The sequence below is a fragment of the Mauremys reevesii genome, linkage group 9 (genome assembly GCF_016161935.1).
Source record: "Mauremys reevesii isolate NIE-2019 linkage group 9, ASM1616193v1, whole genome shotgun sequence".
NCBI classification, from domain to species: Eukaryota; Metazoa; Chordata; order Testudines; family Geoemydidae; genus Mauremys; species Mauremys reevesii.
This window is the reverse complement of record NC_052631.1, coordinates 70378820-70401226: the sequence shown is the minus strand read 5'-3', so window position 1 is coordinate 70401226 and position 22407 is coordinate 70378820. Positions and strand designations below refer to the sequence as shown.

The 22407-nt window shown below is 37.5% G+C and overlaps 1 protein-coding gene across 10 annotated transcripts in view; it reads left to right on the top strand.

The window, feature by feature from the left end:
- The window catches only part of PCDH11X (protocadherin 11 X-linked), a 1093295-nt gene that overhangs the window by 866553 nt on the left and 204335 nt on the right, over positions 1-22407 (top strand). The window contains exon 8 of one of the 10 annotated variants that reach the window (XM_039487740.1): positions 7438-7691. The exons of the other annotated variants lie outside the window; for them this stretch is intronic. Within the exon in view, the coding sequence (XP_039343674.1) occupies positions 7438-7463 (26 nt within the window). The 3' untranslated portion in view covers positions 7464-7691. Of the gene's footprint in view, positions 1-7437; positions 7692-22407 lie in introns of those variants that run through there. 10 annotated transcript variants of the gene reach the window in all.

The window sequence follows — 22407 nt, the reverse complement described above, 5'->3', positions numbered from 1 at the left end:
AGGTACCTTACTGCATCAGTGAGACCTTCCTGAGAAATTTTAAATCCCTGTTCCAAAGCATGGAGGCACTAGAGCTTCTGAATGAAATGACGGTAGGCATTTTTTTTAACATGGGTAAACCGATGTATTTTCCCTGTACCTCGTTCCGAGTAATGGCTGAACCATTAAAAAAAAAAATTGAGCCTGAGGCAGAAAATTTCAGCCCAAGTACGTTAATTTGGCACAGTTAAAAGCACCTGAAAACAGAGTTTTGTAATGTGACGTGTTGGGCCACCTTAAGTTTATTCATCACTCCCTTTTCTTTGTCTAATACAGACCTATCTGGTGGGTGCTTCATTGTATATATAGCAGCCAGCAATGTTAAATTCTAACCTGACACTAAATACCATCAAACACAATGTTGTATTTTGTGTTTAATAGTATTGAAAGTAATAATGGAATGCAAGAGGGTGGCTATTCCATCTGAAATGTCTCTATGTAAATGAGCTCCATCAAGTTGTGCCTTTTGCAAGTGAATTCCTTTTACTTTTTCTTTTTTCTTTTAATTTTTCCATATTCTCTCTGTTACAGACTTGGCAGATTTTATTACAGAAATGGAAAGTTGTTTAGCAAAATAAATAAATTATTTAAAAAATCATTAAACAAAATGTTACATTTCTAGAAGGAGTCAATGGAAGGTTTCATAATACAACTGTATAAAATAATTATATGTAGTTTGGCTTCTTTTGCATTTCCTGCATTGCTGATTGAAAATCTGCTTTAGAGGTAAAATTATAGAACTGCTGGTAGTGCTGCTGTAATTTAAGGTTGGAAAGGGCATTGTATTCAAATCCTCTCTATATGTCTGTAACTACATAGATATGTAATATGGGTGTATAATTCTCTATCTATCTAACTGTGTAGACATGGACAAATTTTATAAATATTATCTCTAACTGCTCACAACCGAATCTTGGCCACTTGCCAGGGAGATTTTCAAGAGGGGAAATTCCACATTTTGACGAAGAGAGAAAATATTTCAGTGACAAATACCAGTGGATGCTAACACTTTTCCACCATAACTGACATTACTTAAGTAAAAATAAAAATACACACTACTTTGTAATTGCAAGCAAAGAGCAGCAGGCTGAGTGAAGTCCATGGTGGATCTACACCTGACTGTTTACCTGTTCAGTGTTTATGCCGTGATCCTGCAAAGACTTACGTGCATACTTAAATTTACACTGTGGGCATAGTCCCCGCTAAACAGAATGGGACTCCAGATAATGTATAAATCTGTGCATGTTGATAAATCATTGCAGGATTAAATTTTATGTGCTATGATGATCACCACTACAGAAAACTCTAATTTAAATAGTTGGGGTTTTTTTGTTAGCCTGTAGCTGTTCGAAGCTGCTCAAAGTGTGTTTGTCAAAAGAGCATAATAAATTTCGCCCTTGGATATTCCGTGTGTGTGTGTGAGAGGGAGAGAGACAGAGACAAAGAGAGATTATAGTTAGGTATAATCTCAGTGTGTGCTTGTGTGTATTTATACCAACTCACCCCAATTCATAGGAGATTAAATAAAAGGTCATTAATGAAACACAAAATGCACTTTCCATTTTCTTACATTTTGAAATTCATTTCTTTTCAGGAATTGTGGTTTAATGGGCTGGCATGTGACAGAGATAGAAAATCCTAAGTCTAATAATGTCTCTTCAACATCAGTTTGCAGCCTTGAACCAGTCACCTCATTTGTGTCTCAATTACCTTCATTGTGTATTTGGGGAAGAATAAAAGTAGAGTGTTATGGGCTGTGGTGAAGTTTGATTAACGCTTGCCAGGCTCTTCAGAGTTGAAAAGCTCTATAAAAGTGCCAAGTATTATTATATCTTATTATTGTGAAGAAATGGCTTCAGTTTTTGTTTCACTGTACTATATAATGAGGAATTTTGTTCACAACTTGTTGCTTATGTAGCCTTATAAAACCCCTGTTATCAGTGAATTTTTAGAACTAACTCAAGAGCACATTAAGCACTTCCAATCTGAAAACTTTTTGTGCAGTGTGATTGATGTGTTCAAAATGGTAGTAAAATCCTACCCCAAAGGTGGTGGGTGAATTAAAATGATCCACATATGTAGATAGTCTTCGGTTCTGTAAATCACTGGGATTCCTGAGAATGAATAGTAATTGAATTTTTTTTTTCTATTTTGTTACAAGAAAGAACATATTAGTGATTTCTCCATGATCTGTGAAGAACCAACTTATCCTCTTTCAGGTAGCATGATAAAAGCCTAATTTAGCATGATAATACAATAACTATTAAACAAGGAAAGATTGACTCTCCATATTTTACCTCTAGCCTCATCTTTATGCCTGTGACTGCTGATTATAAGTGCTATGAGTGAAACAGAAATCAGCATGGAGCACTCAAGTTGCTTCTCGAATAAAGTTCTTGTTTCAGCATTCAGGTTCCCAATAGGCTTTTAATCAAGGTTATGGGAAAGTCCATAAACTTTCTGCTGAATATTTAACAAGCTGGAGGTCATAGCAAACACGACATGCCAAGGACAAGTGAAATGAGATTGCAATCAGAAGAGCAGAGAAGACCTGGCAATAAGCAAGACTTTATCTGCTAGATAATATCTAACAAAACAAATATCAGAGAGTCACATTTTCAAGTTCCCTTTGTGAGACTTAATTTCCAGGTATAAGCTGCCAATATATATATAAAAAAATGGTGAATAGAATTGGGTGGCTCCACTGATTTTAATCACTGGCTTTTCTTTAAGAGCATGATTGAAATCCAGTGTTAACAATGCCAAAATAGAGGGGACTCTGAACTATAGATGGTGTGTTTAGTATTCACAACATAAGCATTTTTTGTAAAAGTTAGTTTATACTCTATGGACTTTTGAACAGAAAGAAAGAAAGAAAGAAAGAAAGAAAAAGAAAGAGAAAGAAAATCTAAACCCTACGTATAACCGGAAACCAAGAATTCAGTTTCTCCAGACTTAATTACAGGTAGTTGAAGCAATAGGATCAAGTTACTGAGTATTATATGATAGCAATTATACCCAATAAAGTTTGTGTGGTCTCAAATCTAAAGGCATGACACAAGCAGTTTGACAGGCATATGGTCAGGGGTATAGGCTCAGCAAAATTGCTGAGAAGGTCTGTATTTCATATTGCAATCTTGATGAGTCTTGTGCTGCACAAGTGTTCTCGTTACTCTCTTACTGAACCAGTCTTGATTAACATAAGGATGGGGTGCCAAAACATTTTTCAGGATTCAGATGTTTGGATTGTAAAAATCTAATGTGTTAATTTTTACACATCTTGGTTCTTGTTGGATCAGGTATTGAAAGGGCCAGAATATCACAAGAGAGTCTATTTGTGCTTAATTTTGGGTCCAAGCATAGTCAGGAAGAAGTAGAAATCTCATCAATTTGAGCCCATTTTCATGGGCTTTCTAGTCACAGTTCACAGGATCCAGAGATATGGATAGTTTTGGAAAAGCACCTACAATTTGTTTGTTATCCAAAAACAACAGAAACAAACCTATATTTTGATGTTCATTCCCTGATAAGACTCCAGTAATTTGAATGTTTCATTTTACCAGCCACCTTCCCCTTATTTCATAACCCTATTTTAAATAAGTACACTGTAACTATTGTAAGTAATTATACCGACCTGTAATGATTATTTATAAATGTGTTCAGCCTTTTAAGAGCAGTAAAGGTGTACTATTTGGTTGCCCTTTATAATACAGTGACTAATTACCCTGCAATTGCAGTACAAATACACTGTGCTTATGTTTAACTAAGATAAGTTTCTCTTTTTTTATGAGAAGATAATTTTGCAAAATCTATCATCTGTCCAGAGTCTGGATCTAGAAATGACATACTCCGGACAATGTAGCGCTTGAAACTTCAGAAAATGAATGTGTTTTGTCGATCTGCTTAACATTTGTCAAGGACACATACTAGTAGGTAGTAACAATAGCACACCTGTTCTTCCAGGCCGTGCATTGATGAACCTTTTTGGGGACATGCATCTTGCTCCCTACCCTCTACCAAAGGCCTGCTCAGACAAGCAGGCTGAATCCATGGTGGGGATAGGAGCTGTCTTAAGCAACATGCCTCCTTTTCCAAAAGCATAGACTATCAACTCGCAAAGTTATGCAGAGTGCCCATTAAATCTCTCCTACATGTGGCTCATCTCTGTCATGTCACAGAGCACAGCCGGGCGTAGTGAGGCAGTAGCTGCTAGCACATAACTACTGGATCTGCCAAGGCTAGCAGAAGAGCTGAATGGCAGCAAGGAGACCAATGGGTGTAAAGCCAACTGGTGTTTGTAGGATCAGGCCTAACTTCCTGTACATTTCTTTTAGTAATCCTTAGCATTCACTGCCTAACCAAGCTCTCATTCAATTTCAGTTAGTGGAGTGGTAACCATTTGTACATTTACTGAAAATGTGTGCACTAAAACTGCTGTTTTTGAGCACATGTTGCCTTAAAGCATGTGGGTTTTTGTTTTTTTGTTTTGTTTCTTTTTAGCAAAAAGTTACTGAATTCTATAACACTTGATTATATTTATTTTTGTAGTGAGTTTTGATTATCAAAGTGTCTAGTCTTTGAAATAAGATTACAGCCATCCGACTCTGTTTTCGTTAGTGACTTCAGCAGCCTTAAAAAAGGCAATTCTCCAGTGGGAACTGAGAATCTAACATCTCCTTTGCCTCATACCAACAACACAACAAATACTTGTAAAAAAACCAAGCTACAGCAATGAATTTTAGTTCAATTTTTCTTCTGTAGGGAAAGCTGTTAACAGGAAAAAGTTCACCCCTGAAAAAGGAATTAGCATAACTGACATTAACTGAATTTAACAAACTATCACTTACATTCAAAGCAGCCATTGTTCTGTCTAAATCCAAACGTGTCCCATTTTTACTAATTGAACCAATGCATGGTGTGGCTGTAAATGAGGTTAGATTAGACACTGCTTTTAAGCAGAGGAGGCTCATACTATTTTATCTGGCCTAAAGCAGTCATCCTTGACTTAAGTTTCAAAGCAGAGGGAAGTGTGAAGCAGCTTGGTTGAATGAAGTGATTCTCAAGGTTGGTTTTTGTTTTGTTTTTTCATTCTTCCTGTCACTTCTACACTAGTGAGACACTAACATGAACCAGTTCTTTCCAAGCCTCCTTCTCACAGTGTCACCTAATCCAAGGAAACATTTAAGGTGCCACAAATTCCTCCATCAATTTATTTCCCCTAATACATACCTCAGATTCCCTGCTCTTTTGACAGTACTGCACTTAAAAACAGATGTTGTTAAAGTGCTTAACAAAATATAGCAGCTCTGAGCTGTATTTGTCCTTCTGTCTTCCCACGTTGTTTCTTCTTTTATTTGGTATTTATTTATTTTAGCAGGTGGTATTTTTGTCATCACACTTTCTCCTTTTGATGTATTTCTTAATCCTTCTTTGCTGGTACTGTTCGCTTTCAATCTGCTCCATTTGCTCTCTGTGCTTACCTCCCCCATGTGTCTCCCTCAGGGCCGGCTCCAGACCCCAGCGGGCCAAGCGCGTGTGTGGGGCGGCATTTTAACGGGAGGGCGGCAGGCGGGTCCGGCGGACCTTCCACAGTCATGCCTGCGGGAGGTCCAACGGAGCCGCGGGACAACCAGACTTCCCGCAGGCATGACTGCGGCGGGTGCGCTGGTCCCGCGGCTCGTGTGAACCTCCCGCAGGCATGACTGCGGAAGCTCCACCGTAGGCACGGGACCAGCGGCACGTCTGCGGGAGGTCCCGCGAAGGCGCGGGACCAGCGCCCGGCAGCGCAAGCGGCGCAGTGCGCCGCCCTGCTTGGGGCGGCGGAATTCGTAGAGCCGCCCCTGGTCTCCCTCCCCTTTTCTTCCCACTGTCTTTCTCCTACCCTATCCTCCGTGTCCTTCCCCATATCCTTCATTCTCCCTCTTCTTCTCTTTCTCTCTCCCATCCTTTTTGTTCATGTTGTTCATTCACTTTCTCCCTGTCTGTTCTGTGCCCTCCACACAATTTAGATGCCACTAGTCCTTCTCCACCATCTCCATAACCTACCTGCCAGCCAAGTCCTCTTTCCCCATGCAGGTTGCTGTATGTGCAGATCTCAGGGTGCATAATATCTCACCCCTTGTTTGATCATTAAATTAGGATTCTTTGTCACCATTTTTAAAACATTGCTCATGGAGACACAATATGATTACCATATAACACGAGAGAAGGTGATAGAGTTATGGGCAGATCTTGAAAACAATCTTACAAGTAAAACACATTTGTGATATAGATACTGAGGACATGCTGGAGAGGCTGGTAAGTAATACATTTAATCTCAGTGCTTCACTTGTAGGGTTGTTCATATTTCATTTGAAGCTTCACCCCTTTCATTATAGCGAATGGGTGATAATAAATGTATTATTAAACATCCGTCCTGTGAAGTATTCAATACATATCTTTTCCCCCCTTAGCAATCTAATTTCAAGAGTTACGCTTTCAGCATAGGTGTAAAAAGGAAAAAAAAAAGCTTTTCACTTTTTAAAGGTTGGTGGGATGTATTAAGCAATTGATTTAAAAAAGAAGTAACATGGTTCTGAGATTAATGTTGTAACCTTGATGATCCAGTGAAATTCCCATGTGCTGTGTAATGTCAAGAATCTATATCAGTACAATGCAAATAACAAAAGAGCATTAAGAGGACATTGTGATATTAAAATTAATATATTTTAATCAATCAGATTTTATCTGTTATTGACTGATTGATAAATTGGGCCCAGAAACAAAAGTTAGGAACCTAAATACCTTGGATCTGGGTCTTAGAGACTCAGTCCTGCAATTGGATCCACTTCAATGGACAGTTATGCCCAGAGAAAGTCCCATTCAAATCAGTTGAGGCCCCATGCAGATGCCAGGGTCCCCATGGATCTGAATGCAAGATTGGGACCTTGAATTGTAGAAAATGTGAGTTGTGGAATTGGAAACACCTGAGTCAGAATTTGCTGGTTTGGAAATGCCACACTTCTGGGAAAAGGCACATTTTCATAGTGATTGTCACATGGCATTTTTGGGTTTTTTTTAATTGGGTGGGCTTCTCATCTTGAAGGTCAAGAATAGCCATTTTGAAACCCTTTTCAGTAACTTGTGCAATAAAAGGTGTGGTTGTGTCTTACAGTTATTTTACCTTGAGTTTAATTGTCTTTTTTTTTCTCTTCAATATAACAAGAGTGGATGAACAGGAACTTTGTTGTCCGGCTCTTGGGCAAGTGGGAGTATCCCCATATTTACCTTTTTCTTACCATTACTCAGTTGTGTATGTTACATACATGGTCTCTCAATGAGACTCCCATTCTTCTATGAAACATCTGGGTTATCTGCCTAGCAGGACATCTTATTTCTACTTTTCCTTGCTTTCCCCAGGCCTCTTGCTCCTCCTGAGTATATAAGTCATGGAGACCAAGGGAGATCCATTCTCCAAATAACCAAGAGATGAAAAAGAGAAAAGGTGGAAGGAGGAAGAGGTGACTGAGAGGATGATGACTCCCTGAGATAACTTTGTAGGGTCCCCCCAAATCCTAACGCTGGCCCTGAATCTACATAGCAAATTGTACATACTGTTATTCCACATAATACATTATTATTATTGGAAACATCCTGTTCATTTCACAGTGGAGTTACCGAGGCATCATTATGCACTAAATGCAAAATAGATTATAGGTGCTTATTAAAGTGATACAAGGTAGAAGTGATATTTTGCCATTCCTCATGCTCATTAAGTTTTGCACATTAGTTTTCTGATACCTGTGAAACTAAATGTGTTGAGGATTAAGTAGAATACATTGTGCTAATTGCGTTTAAAAAATAAGGTACTTTAAGTTAAAGCTGACTGGAGAGCTGCGATTAGCTTTCTGAGACCTAATGTTTTCAAACGATGTGTATAATATCATGAGATAGGCACATACAATTAGGTAGTACTTGTAATCAGTGTCAAAGGGAAGATCGGCATGTTTGTGAAAATGTTCGTGCATCTTTTACTGAGCTCCAGAGTATGATGATTCTGGAAATGATACACATGGCTAACAAATGTTATAAAATAGTCTAAATATGCACACACACACAATAAGTTGAGAAACTGACAAATCCTGCACACAGTTAAAATGCAGTAATAGAACATAGTGCAGTCTCTTCAAATTAGGAAAATATGTGAATCCTGCATATGCCAACTTGCTTTATTTTCTACTAGAAACACAGACTTTTGAAAGTGTTCAAGATGGAAGTTCTACTTGGCTTTAACAGAACCAAGAAGACTTAGTGTTTATCCCTTCTGCCCTTGTACCAGGTGTGTGTTTATTTAACGATTTTTTAAAAATTATTGTACTCACTTGTATTTTGCAAGATCGCCCCCTTACGTGAAATACAGGTGTCATTGTTCCATGGAGTGTATTATAAATGAACATATAGGCAAGCCCCTTTTAGATGCAACTACAGAGCCACACATTGCAGAGCAGAAAGTGAGCATTTCTATGCATAAGAATACAGGCAGAACTTCATCCTTTCTCAGTCTGTAGACAAGTTGTGAAGCCTGACACAACACACATACCACTATGCTAGTCTAACATAACAGAGCACATTTTCCGTATCTAAAAACCATCCGCTGTTCCCCGAGGAGTTAGTTGCTGCTTTTGTTTTAGATGTATTTATATATATTTTTACTGTTTTAGATTCTTTCCCTAACAAAGGTTTAAGAAATATGTTGTTGTTATATGAAAAGTTTAGAAATGTCTTGACTGATTTTTATTTGACTGATTGATAGGATACTATTTAAAGAGTACATCTGAACTGTCAAGTGGTATTCCAGATTCTAGCCTGATGAATGAGTTATAAATGTTATAAATGACTGAATATTGGGGTTTGTAAAAGGGAACACTGATGGAATCTGATTTACAGCAGGATTAACAAGCTCTGTAATAAGTTTTGTAGAGTCTTTTCGAGTTTAACTTTTCATTAACTTGAGAGGGAGATCAGCATGTGTATGTTTTTATCAGATACTTTATTCTTGATCAGAGCTTTTAAATATGCTTCATATCTCCCATCTGCAGTGGTTAGCAAGTGCATAGACAGCCAGTCCCAGATGTTTAAAAATCCTGATTCACACCCCCACACTTCTTGAGATTAGCTTAAAAAATATAACATTTTTAAAAATAATAAATGTGGGGGTCTTTTTTATTTGCCTTTTTGATTTTGGAATGTTTGAATCACATTTTAAAGCTCTTCTGAACAACTATGAGGGCCTGAAATTTACTTTTCTTGTTTTTAAAAGAAAGCTCAGATTCTCACATAAAAACATGATTACAGCATCTGGGGGTCTAAGAAAACCCCCAAATATTGTGACACGTGATAAAATCATGAGACTTAGCAAGACTGTATATATTGTAATACACTGTTATTTTGTTTAGTTTCGTTCATATGAAGTGTTCCCAACATACTTTGAAGTCAAACAGTACAGTTAGGGTTAAATAATGAGTAACAGTAAAATGACAGAAAAAATAACAATTGTAAGCAAAGGAGAAAGGAAGAGTTTTCAGATGATTCTAGGAAGAAGATGAAGATTTGCATTGAGACAAGCCCTTGCTAAAATCAAGGCAAGAGTTCTCCCTCTGTGTTGCAGTTGTGCATTTCCAATGGAGATCTCTCTCTCACACACAGAAAGCTTGAGAGTTCAAAAATCAGAAAACATATTCCAAAAAATATGATTTAAAAAAGAAGAAAAGCAAAGAAAATGAAATTGCATTATTTTAAGCCAATCTCATGGTTTTTGAACTTGAGTAGTTGGCAATACTGATTATTTCTATTTTGGCTACAAACAAAAATTCTCCTCAAGTTGACATGTGCAGAGAAAAGGCAAAGATATGAAAATATTCACTCAAACGTACTAGAGCTGTCTCCACTTAATGATTCTTACAGCTTGTGAGCCAATAATTTTGCACTGTAAAACGTAACTCAACTTAGTTAATCCAAATACATCTCTACCCCAATATAATGCTGTCCTCGGGAGCCAAAAAATCTTACCACGTTATAGGGGAAACCGTGTTATATTGAACTTGCTTTGATCCGCCAGAGCGCGGAGCCCCCCCCCCCCTCGGAGCGCTGCTTTACCGTGTTATATCCGAATTTTTGTGATATCGGGTTGCGTTATATCTGGGTAGAGGTGTATAGCCGGAACCAAATCCTTGTCCATCTCATTTCTTTTCACAGTTGGCACCCACTCTGCGCCATCTACTTCAGGTTTACAGAGCTTCACATGTTTGTTTTCCCCATCACAAGCTTTTTGCTTGAGCATGCTTTGTCACTGAGTACAAGTCACTCAATTCTTTGCCCTTATTTTTGTCACTCTGTCATCCTAGCTGCTGCCTCCCCATTCCTTCTTCACACAGCATCTCCCAAGAGAATCCTTCCTCTGCTTCTGTGCTATATGTACGTTCATACTTTCTTTACTGCCTAAATATCTGGCTTAACTGCCCCTAGGCTACCAACCTAACTTAAATTAGGGGTCCATAGAAGATTTTACTGGAGCGTGAAATCTCTTTTTCAGATGACAAATGCAGTATTTATCAATAAGTATCTTCCCATTATTCATCTTATTTTTAAATGGAAAATTAACCTTGGAGTTAGTCTGGAGTAATGAAAACAGTTAGCTTAATCTGTAGTTAGAAACAGAGAATAATAGCAACCAATTAAATCATCATGAAGTTAACTTTCAGAGTGCACACTCTAGAGCAGATTTTAAGGTTAGTGATTTAAAAGCTCCTCATGTGACAGACAAGCCATCCTAGTTAATTTAAAGTGAAAAGTAGGAGGGTTTCTTATAATCATTTAACGATTCAGCCAGAGGGGAGTACAGTCGTTTAGGCCGACCATATAGAAGAAAAATGACTGCTGAGCTACACTATGTAATTATGAGGCTCTCATTTACCTTCAGTAACAGATAATGTGGAAAGAAAACAGGATTATGTATGTGAACTACTTATCTTTATAGATATGTTAAGTGAATAAAAATAGATACTAACAATTCACATTTCTTCCCATCCTAATTATATATTTTTTCTTTTTTTCTACTTAATTTTCTCCACTTTGAGTTACGACCTGAGTTATTTTTTCTGTCACATGCATATACATACATGTACGTACTTTCACTCTGTCCCCTGATAGTAAAATGGTTGTGAATAATGTGAAAACTACAAATGAGTATTTTTGTTATTTCAGGGAAAAAATGCTTTGCAAGTCAGATTATGTGAGGGGGAACATTGCTCTAAGACTCATTAGACATTCCGTGTACATTTTTAGAATGCAACTCAGGAGATGCACACCCATTGTTTCTTAATGGGTTTTGTGTCCACTTTGTGCTTGCTATGCTAGGTATATAAATGAAGAAGGAATTAAAATAATCTTTTGCTATTGCTTTCTGTTTGCAATTTAAGATGAAGATCTCTTTGATATATTACTTTTGAGACTGCCTGTTGGAGTTCTGAAATGAGTATCCATAATCTCAGGTCTTATTTTTGTGCTCTTCTGCAGTATTTACACTCGAATGTTGGCCAAAAAATTAGCATCTGAGCTGAACATCGATATTATGTTGTAGGGAGTTGATTGTTAATTGTAATTGCACTGCTTCAAAAAAATGTTACCTATCTTCCTTACCAATAAACTTTTCAGATGTATTTTCCTTTTCACCTGAATGTGGAGAAATTCCCAGTTAAACATGTGTCCTGTATCTCTGTTTGGTAACATTACGAAGCAGTGCTTCTGTTGCTACAATTCTCCTCTCAGCAATTTACTATTTGTTAAGTGTGAATAAAAAAATAATATATGATTGATTGTGTTTTCAGTTTCTCAAGCTGCTTAAGTGACACTTTCTCTGAAGTTCAACACCACTTTATAATTATAGCTTTCATAGAGTGGACTATTACTTCACTGGGAGCATAGAAATCTAGCTCATTTATTTTACCAATGGCAGAGGCAGGGAACTCGCAGTCAGGCTTTATTAAGCTATTGTGCTACCTTTTTCTATGGTGTAGCTTTCTGCATTATGCTGTGAGTAAATGTCATCTGTAGACAGATTAATAATTTGTTATCATTTGCAGTAGCAATAAATAAAAACTGTGGTTCAGCTAAGCAGGTAAGAAGGACTCAGCTGTAGAAATCAGGTAAATATTGGTCACAATGTATTCTTCCATATACAGGGATAAAAAGTCATAAAATTGTAATTGTTTCTCTTTTATGGTCTGTCATTTTCAGTGCATTAATAATGGCTTCCCATGCAGAGTGTTGTCAAATCATTTTTATTCTTTTAGGCAGTGCTTCAGGCAAGCATCTTCATTCAGGAAGGGGAGTATAAGTTCAGGCTTTACATTAAGCATGCATTTAAAGTCTGGTATTTTACCATTAAAGTCAATGGGAGTTTTGCCATTGACTTCAGTGAGTGCAGGATCATTGGGACTTAAGTCCTAGTGAAGTAATTGGGACTTTAGCATGTGCTTAAGGGCTTTCCTGAATTGAGGCCTTACACTGGGATTTTCAAAAGAGTCTATCAGCAGTAGGTGAACAAATCTCATTGACTTCAATGAGATCTAGGTGATCAATTTCCTTTAGCCTTCTTTGCAAATCCCAGCCTCGGTACATTTTAAATTACACAGTTACTGTGGGACAGATTTGCGAAGGAGGTTAAAGGGAATCGATCACCTAGCTGCCTCCAGAGAGGTCTGAAGCATCACCCTTAGTCCCCATGGGCTTCAAGAGAAGTTGGTTTAGTGGGACGTCAGAAGGACTTGAGGGCTGTCTGCATTTGTCAGTTGGTGCTCAGCATACTACAGAATTGGGCCCCACATGCAGAAGAGCTCACACATGGCAGAGACTGTGAAAGTACTTTCTGTTTAGCAAGACTTGAATGCAGGTAGGTGTGTGGCTGGTGCTTTTAATTAACACGGACTATCGCGTAAATAACTTTGGCTTGTGTCTGTGGCCTTTCTCTTCAGATTTTTTAAATCAAATGACTATCACTGTGTATGGCTGGTAGCATGGTTGGTCCAACAATGTCAAAGATATCTCTCTGCCTCATATTTGTCTATTTTATTTATCTTAAATGATCTGATGACCTACCTAGATACAGTCTTTTGATTTTGCTTTGTTTTCATTATGGTTGAATTAAATGTAGCCACTCAGACTATTAACCTTAAAGAACGAAATATGCTTAAAAAAACCATTAACCGCATGGTGTTAGTAACATATGTAAATTATATAATGCAATCATACTCAGTGTATAGCCACTTATTAATATCTTAATGGGTTACCTTGCAAGTTAAAATAGACATATCACATGGTTTTGTTTATTTGTTTTGCCTTTTTTTTTTTTTACAATGACTTTTAAACGAACACATTCTCAGGATAAGCAAGCAAGTAATTCTATACACGGAGAAGTGGGAATTCTTAACCTTGAATACTACGAGTTTAACTCCCACGAGCTCTTAATGAATTATTCATGCTATTATTCACCATGAGAGACATGAGATTGCCCTGTGCTGTCTGCATAACATAGCTTATCAAAAAATGATAGCTCTGTAAATTACCATTTTAGTATAGTGTGCAGGTATATAAGGAAAACTACGAAAATGGCATTGGTCAATGCCTGAGTATAATTTGTGTAGCAGTGAGGTCTTTACACATATTGCATGTCATATCTTTATTGATTTGAAGTCATAATTCATTTAATACTTTTGTTTACCAGGGAAGGCTTGACAGACAAATGTAATTTTATGTTCAAAGGTTCATAAGACAGTAATCCAGGTTATAATCAGTATGAGCAGTAACCTTTCTACAAACAAGCTGTTTATTGCAGTTTGTTGATTGGTACAACATCCTTACGTATGAATTCACCTTTTTGTCCAGTGAATTTGTTTTTTTTTAAACTAAACTAAAATACTAAGTTTATTTAACTAAGCAAGAAGTAAACAACCATGTAACTTAATCTAATTATAGAAGCAATGTAGTGTCTCCATTTTTATAGTTGTGATTTGCTCTTAGGGTAAGGATTAAATCTGTTTGTTATATAATAATAATTAATATATTCTCCCCAAATCTTCTCTGAGCCTCAGGCAAAGTTTTTGACATCATTGGTGCAGGATCAGGCACTGAGTATATAACGAACCTACTGGGATTTTTTTGAATCTGTTAATTAGTTTGTTATAATCATTTTTTCCATGAAGAATTTTGTAATCAAACCATTTTGGGATCACTCTGACTAATGCACTACTGATTTTTGAGATCCTAAGGCCCTAATTCAGAAAGTTATTTAAGCTTATGGATAATTGTAAAGAGCACAGGTCGTTCCATTGTGTTACTCACCTGCTTAACGTTATGCATATGGTTAAATACCTTGTTTAATCAGGGCGTTACTTTGCATCTTTTAAATATTTCACACTGCTAGTCATCACAGTCATTTACATCTATTCTGCAATTATAGTTGAGTGTTTTTCATCAAATCTATTGTATTTAAAGAATTTGTTTTTGAGTGAATGGTTGAGGTCTACGTATCTTAATGTGAACCAAGATTCTACGTGAGTCAGCAAATAGCCTGCAACAACAGCTTTTGAAGATGGGATCTCTTCCATTCTTGAATCTTCCAATATTATAAAAGAAAGTGAGGGGAAATATGAGGTTGGGTCACAAACTGTTGCTTAAAATAGAAGCTGGGTTTATGAGAACAGTGGTCCAAATAGTTCAGAAAACATTATTAGAAACTACTTTTCATAGTGGAAGGAGACACTTAAAACATTTTGAAATATTTAAAGGCAGAACTAATTACCGGTAACTATACTCCAACAGCAATAAGCCATTTCAGAGTGTATAGTGAGTAGGCTTTTAGAGTCTAATCCAAAGGCCATAGAAGTCAGTGGAAAGACTCCTGTTGAGTTTAGTAAGATTTGGATCAGAACCTTGGTGTACTTCTTGGAGGGCTGAAGATAGAAAGCCAACGGCCTCATTTCTCACAGTCCACCTAAATTGTACAGCAAATGCAAACCCTTAATTGCTGACCTGTCCTCAGTGCTGCGTATAACTTTTCTGTCATATAAATCTAAGTTTCATGAAATCATAATATTACTCATTTATTTCAGATCAAGTTATATGGCTGAATGCTTAGGGGGAAAAGACAGGACCCAAACAGAATTCTGCTGTCTGTTTACATCTACATGCAGAGCTCCTACAGACAGGGATTTATCATTAACTAAAATTGAAAACTTCAAAGGGATTCAAATTGGACCCTCTGGCATCTTCAGCTTCATATCAAGAAGACATCACCAATTTTCTAACATAGTCACTAATTGCCTTAGTCTATGATCTGTGCATTTACCAATTAAAAATGCTCAGGGTAAACCCCCTATATTTTTCAGATTTAGTACCTAATGCTTTAGTTCCTAATTCTTTAAACTCACTAGATCACAGAATTTTGATAAGTCTGAACAAACTCCCCCATGGCCTGTGCCTCATCTGTCCCTCGTCTTCCATGATTGTAGCATTTTTTATTAATTTTTCAATAGCAGAATGGTCTGTTTTGTCAGCAGCAGAAATACTAAAGGTGAATATAATATTTAGTATGCCACATGCAGTGCTCCTTCAGTTTTGTTTTCACCCAGGTGTTTTGTTCTAAATTTTCCCACAAGAGCTTCACTCCAGGACTGATAAGCACCATCATCACCAGCTTGACTGGGAATGAGGCATCAGGCCCACTCAAAATCCTGTGCTACTGTGCAGTTCTGTAGAAAACTGAACTTTAAAAAAGCATTTTAAAAAGCAATCCTAGTGCAGGGTCCAGCACCAAAGAAACAGAGCCAGTTTCTCCCACTGAGCAATGAAATCAATGGGACTACTCATGAAATGTGGTTTTGCTCAGTTTGAGTAAAGGTGGAGGAATATGGCCCATATTAAATTATGATATTTTTTGTTGTATGAACTGTCCTTATTTTGTGTGATGTATGGTGCTAGGAACACAGTTGGTATTAATAAGTATTAAATAATTATAAGAAACACAGTATTTACATCTTCTTAGCTGTGGCCACAAGCATTTTCTTCTCAGAAGAAAGAATCCAAAATGGTGACCCAACATGATATGTCCTGCAGGATAATGCAAAATTCTATAGTTTGTCTTGTGCTGGACCCACCACATATATCATCTCTAAGTGATGTAGGTTTGTCTTTGGTCCTGTCCTTCCTTTATGTACTACACTTGGACTCCACTTGAGGAAAAGTTCATCATTTTAACTACTTCCTATATACATGTAAGGTATTTATTTAACATTTTGTGAGAAAATTCAGTACAATTTACTATACCAAAGATTGTCCATGTATCACAGTCTGCTTTTTCTATTATTATTTGTTTCACCAATGCTTTGGGGACATCTTTTCTGATTGAACTCAGAGCTTATTGTTATGTCAAAATCCTCATCATCATAAGACAATGTCTTGGATATAGAAAGGCCTAATATGATGTCTGCACAGATGTCATTCTCAACCTCATAGCCTGAGAAAGGGAACTGCTTTTCATAATGATTTAAATAAAAACAGAGATGTCTCTAATTGTGGTTACTTCGCTGTATGAAGGATTGGCTTATTTGGAGAGAAGTTTTGCTCATCTTAAAGAGTTTGATTTGATATTTGAGGTGGGAGGAGGGAAGGCACAAGGAACTAATCTACAGAAATGTTTCATCCAAAAGTCTACACTTGCTGAAAATTTTCAGTAGATCAAGTGGACACAGTTGTAGCCATTATCTCACTGGATAATCCCTAAGGGGCACTCTGAATATTGTCACGGAAGCGAAGGGACAGCAGGTGGAGGATTAGTGCAGTGGGACTCAGCAGTGATCATAGGTGAGATGAATAAGCCAATATAAGAAAACAGGGTTGTTGGGTTTTTTCCCCTAATTCCATGTATAGTGGCAGATTTATGTTCCTCACCAGAAGTACTCATTCCTGCATGCACGGTCTCCCCCTTAGCATTAGAAGAGTTAATTATGCTTTGTTAAATTTTTCAGACTAATATATCATCTGAATGCTTTTTATGGTTTGTCTCGTTATTGATTTGAACTGGGACCGTATAGAACATGGTTGCAACCAAAGTCCTGTAGTGGCACCAAATCTTGTATAAAGGGGATCAAATGAGCTAAGACAAGGTTATGGTTTGCTGGTTATGATTATGCTGTCTATATGTGTGTATCAGTTTTGTAGTTGAAGTTATGAATATTGGCTCTATACTGTCTGTATTTCAAACTTATGCTATGCTTCTGGGAAACATCCCAGAATAATTGGTGTTAGCTCTGCCTAGCCTGTTTGATGGCCCATTAAGGACCATCAGCTATACAATTGACCCACTGAGAGAAGGCAGATACGCCTTGTAACTCAGCAAAGTATGCAGGAACTTGCTCATGTGACTCCAGACTCCATTTTGTTGTAATTTTCCACAGTAGGAACAAAGAGGTGTTCTTACACCTGGAAAAGACTATAAAAGGCTGATGCCTCATCTCTATCTTGTCTTCAATCCTGTTTCTTACCTCTGGAGGGACTTTGATACAAACTGAAGCTCTGAACAAAGGACTGAATGACCCATCCCAGCGGAGGATGTACTCCAGAGACTTGATTTAAACCTGCAGTTTATTTCATCACTGCTACAAACCTGAACCAAGAACTTTGCCATTACTGTATGTAATTGATTCAATTTAACCAATTCTTGCTTTCATCTATATCCTTTTCCTTTTATGAATAAACCTTTAGATTTTAGATTCTGAAGGATTGGCAACAGCTTGATTTGTGGGAAAGATCTGATCTGTATATTGACCTGGGTCTGGGGCTTGATTCTTTGGGATTGAGAGAACCTTTTTTCTTTTACTGGGGTGTTGGTTTTCATAACCATTCATCCCCATGACGAGTGGCACTGGTGATAATACAGGAAAACTGGAGTGTCTTAGGGAATTGCTTGTGTGACTTGTGGTTAGCCAGTGGGGTGAGACCAAAGTCCTCTTTGTCTGGCTGGTTTGGTTTGCCTTAGAGGTGGAAAAACCCCAGCCTTGGGCTGTAACTGCCCCGTTTTAAGCAATTTGTCCTGAATTGGCATTCTCAGTTGGGTCCCGCCAGAACCAGCATCGTTACACCGTTTCTTTTTTTGTCAGACTTCGCAGGAATGTCTGTTAAGAGACAGCTTTTTAAAGCCATAATCAATTTTAAGCATTTATCATACAACTACTTATTACTCATTTTATTTTATTTTACTAGCTGATGCTTTTTTAAAAAAACTATTACATAAAATAAGGAATGGGAAATATGTTCATACCCATATCAATTTGAGATGACTGGAATACTTTCCATAGTATAGATTACATCATATAAGAGTATTTTTAGTTTAAATTAGGTATTTGGTGGCAGTGGGGGCTAGTTTTCATGTTTTCTGTAGAAACTTTTATGGTATTTATAGACTTTCATAAAGCACTGGTAACAAAGAAACAGATACTATGATAATAAAGCTTTGCTGATGCCATCTGAAATTGGTGAAAATACGGGTGTTTTGGATTAGGCTAGGAATGGAAGGAGCTTGAGAAAATTCTGAAAAATTTCACCTGAACAGATAATAAAAGAGATTTTGAATAGTGCTAATGACAAAGCAAAATATAGATTTTTCAGCTGTTTTACTTTTTAAAAAAAGAAATCTGTAAGGCTTCTACTCAGCTAAAAATATATATCAGATTCAGTAACTAAGTTGCCCTCATACAGTATGCGCTGGAATGTAGACATTTTAGAAATAGCCTGCCTTTCGCTTGTTCTTTCTCTAGGTCACACAAGGAAAATTTTTCATATGCAGTGTTGTTGTAGCCATGTTGGTCCCAGGATATTAGAGAGACAAGGTGATTGAGGTAGTATCTTTTATTGGACCAACTTCTGTTAGTGAAAGAGACAAGAAAATAAAATCTCTGTGTAAGCTAAAAAGCTTGTCTCTCTCAGGAACAGAAGTTGGTCCAATAAATAATATCTCACCCACCTTGTCAGTTTTCCTTTATCCATGACAATCTGATGTCCTATTTTGTTTTCTTCTGCACCAGTGACCAACTGATTGAAGATGATCAATTGCAAAAGAAGAGTCATAAAAAAATTGCATGTGCAACAGTAATATTTCCTTGTTTAGAATTTTGAGAATTAGTATTTACTTAATTTTGCAGTGGTGTGCTCCTGGAGTAATAATTTCTCACAGCTGTTTAAGTATACTGTGTCATATGGAGAATAAGAACGGCCATACTGGGTCAGACCAATGGTCCATCTAACCCAGTATCCTGTCTTCTGACAGTGGCCAATGCCAAGTTATTGAGGAGGAATTAACAGACTAGGGCAATTATTGAGTGATTCATCCCCTGTAATCCACTCTCAGCTTCTGGTGGTCAGAGCCTATGGACACCCAAAGCATGACGTTGCATCCCTGAACATCTTGGCTAATAGCCATTGATAGACTTATCTTCCATGAAGTTATACATCTTTTCCAGCTATACTTTTATTCATTGGAGTTGAGCTGGTCAAATATTATTATCTGAGTGTTCAACAAATGTTGCTGTTGTTGATGAATATATTATTCAGTGAATAAATTTTTACATTACAAACAGTTTTCTAGTTGGTTGAAGGCTATTTGTCACATAATTTATTTAATGAATAATAGCAATGTTCAACACAGAATAATCATTTCCTGGTATTGAGAGTCAGATGGGGGGAGAGAGAGACTATCTTTTTTCTCTAGAAATCAAGATGAATTAGAAGACAGAAGCTTATGAATAACAATATGAGCCAGATACATATAAATAGACATATTCAATCACACACAACTACTCAGTATTTGTTTATCAAATGCCTTGTACTAGGCTAGAAGAGCAGACTTATTTATCTCTGGCATTTACAGAAGGGTCAGGATTAAGGTCATTGATAACACAGTGAATGAAAGCTCAGACATAGAGCATTATATCTTGAATTGCAGCTATATTCTGCTTGAGTTCAATTTCTAATGCTCCCTACCATTGCTCTGTTATAAATAATCAGAAATATTCATCAGAGAATGGCAGGAGCTGCAGAAGAATGATGGACTGGATAGTGTAGGAGAAAAGAATCTGACTCATAGCACCTTACAAACTATGCATGAGAAGGTCATCGGTTGAATGAATGCAGAGTGTTGGAGGACTACTGTTTCAGGAAATGCAACAAGCACTGTGATGAGCTAAACTACCCACAGATAATTTGGCTGATTTACAAACCATGTTGCACAAGCAACTCCTTTTCAATGCAGATATGAAGGCTATCGTCCTTTAAGTCATTTTTCAAACTGATACAGCATAATAGAATGTTTTAAAAAAAGGATGCTTCCCTTTAAATGTCATATAACATTTGGTCTATAGCAGACTGTGTTGTGTTACTTAGATTGAGAACTAATAAAACCAAACAAGGCAATATTTAGCGATGCCCTTTTCATATTTTAACATTGCTCCCTGCCACCTTATGTGCTTGGGACAAGAGTACTCTGGGCCTGGACGGTTTTGCCTAGCCTTGCCCTCACAGCTGGTGAGCCAGTTCTGATTTCTGACACTGATCCCGCAGTGCACGTGCTGTTGCTCAGTTACAGTGGAGGAAACCTTGTTATAAGACAATAGATGGGTACGTTCCCAACATTGCCAATCTTGAGCATTCAAAAGTAATGAGTCTTGCTCCATAAATCATAAGATTGGCTTAAAAATCATGGGATTTTACTCAAATCATAAATGTTCTTCTAATTTGCCTGCTGGCTTCAGAGTTTTCGGGATGCACTCACTTCATGTTTTTATCTGCAACTGTGAGGGCTGATACTTTTTTTTGAATGACAGCTGAGATTCTCGTATAATAACATGCATCCAGGAGCTGAGGCTTTAAGAAATACACCAAATATTGTGAGACTTGTGATAAAATTGCAGGACTTGGCAACACTGCTTTCTGCACATGCTGTGGTTGGTCCAAGCACTGGCTGCTAATCATTAGCATAAACAGTTGTTCCTCCCCCTCTGTATAATTTTATGTAATTTATCATGAGCAGGAGTTGCTTCCCATTTGACTCAGCACCACATGTTGGTTATAGTCCATCTCTTGGAATTCCATGCAATGTCAAAATTAGAGGGTATATTTGAAATAAATTTCCCTAGTAAAGAAAATTAAAATCCACTATTGTAGTAGGGTTCAAGCAAACTAACGCCATGGACCAATGAAATTTGTCTAACTACAGTGGATCTATCGCCTAGAACTGGATTTTCATTTGAAGCCTTAGCAGTTAAAGCACTTGACTCTTTTATTTCAGAACAAACCCTAAAAACCTGTCTACGGCTATTGGGAATGAAAAGACAATACAGGATACAAGGGAATTGTTGTTTGTATGTTGTCTTTTATGCAAAATGTTTGCTAAAGCCCTTTGGGCCTGAGGAAGAGGGGAAAATCCATCTCAGTAGCATGTTCTCTCTTTCCACTGAGCTTGTGGAAACCCTTAAATGGAGGCTGTCATAAACATACAGCTAAGGGTAGCATAAAATCCCTCTTTACCCTGTAAGGGGTTAATTACTCTTTTACCGCTAAAGGGTTAAGAAGCTCAGGTAACCTAGCTGACACCTGACCAAAAGGACCAATGAGGGGACAAGATACTTTCAAATCTGGAAAGGGTTGGGGTGGGAGACAGGCTTTGTCTGTCTGTTCTGTGGGCTTTTGTCAGACACAGATCAAGGAAGTAAGCAATCCAGCTCCTATAAAGTTAGTAAGTATTTAGCAAGGAAACGCATTAGTTTACTTTTATTTTGGCTTGTGTTTTCCTTTGTGGAAGAGGGAGGTTTGTGCCTGGTTTTGTAACTTTAAGGTTTTGCCTAGAGGGGAGATCCTCTGTGTTCTTGAGTCTTTTGTTATTCTGTAAAGTACTTACCACCCCGATTTTACAGAGGTAATTCTTTTACTTTTTTTTTAATTAAAATTCTTTTAAGAACCTGATTGATTTTTCATTGTTTTAAGATCCAAGGGTTTGGGTCTGTGTTCACCTGTACCAATTGGTGAGGATATTACTCTCAAGCCTCCTCAGGAAAGGGGGTGTAGGGGCTTGGGGATTATTCTCAAGCCTGCCCAGGAAAAGGGGTGTAGGGCTTGGAGGGATATTTGGGGAAGATAGGGCTCCAAGTGGCCCTCCCTAAATGTTTGTTTAAATCACTTGGTGGTGGCAGCGTTACTTAATCCAAGATATAAGAGAGAAATTGTGCCTTGGGGACTTTTTAACCTAAGCTGGTAAAAATAAGCTTAGGGGGTCTTTCATGCGGG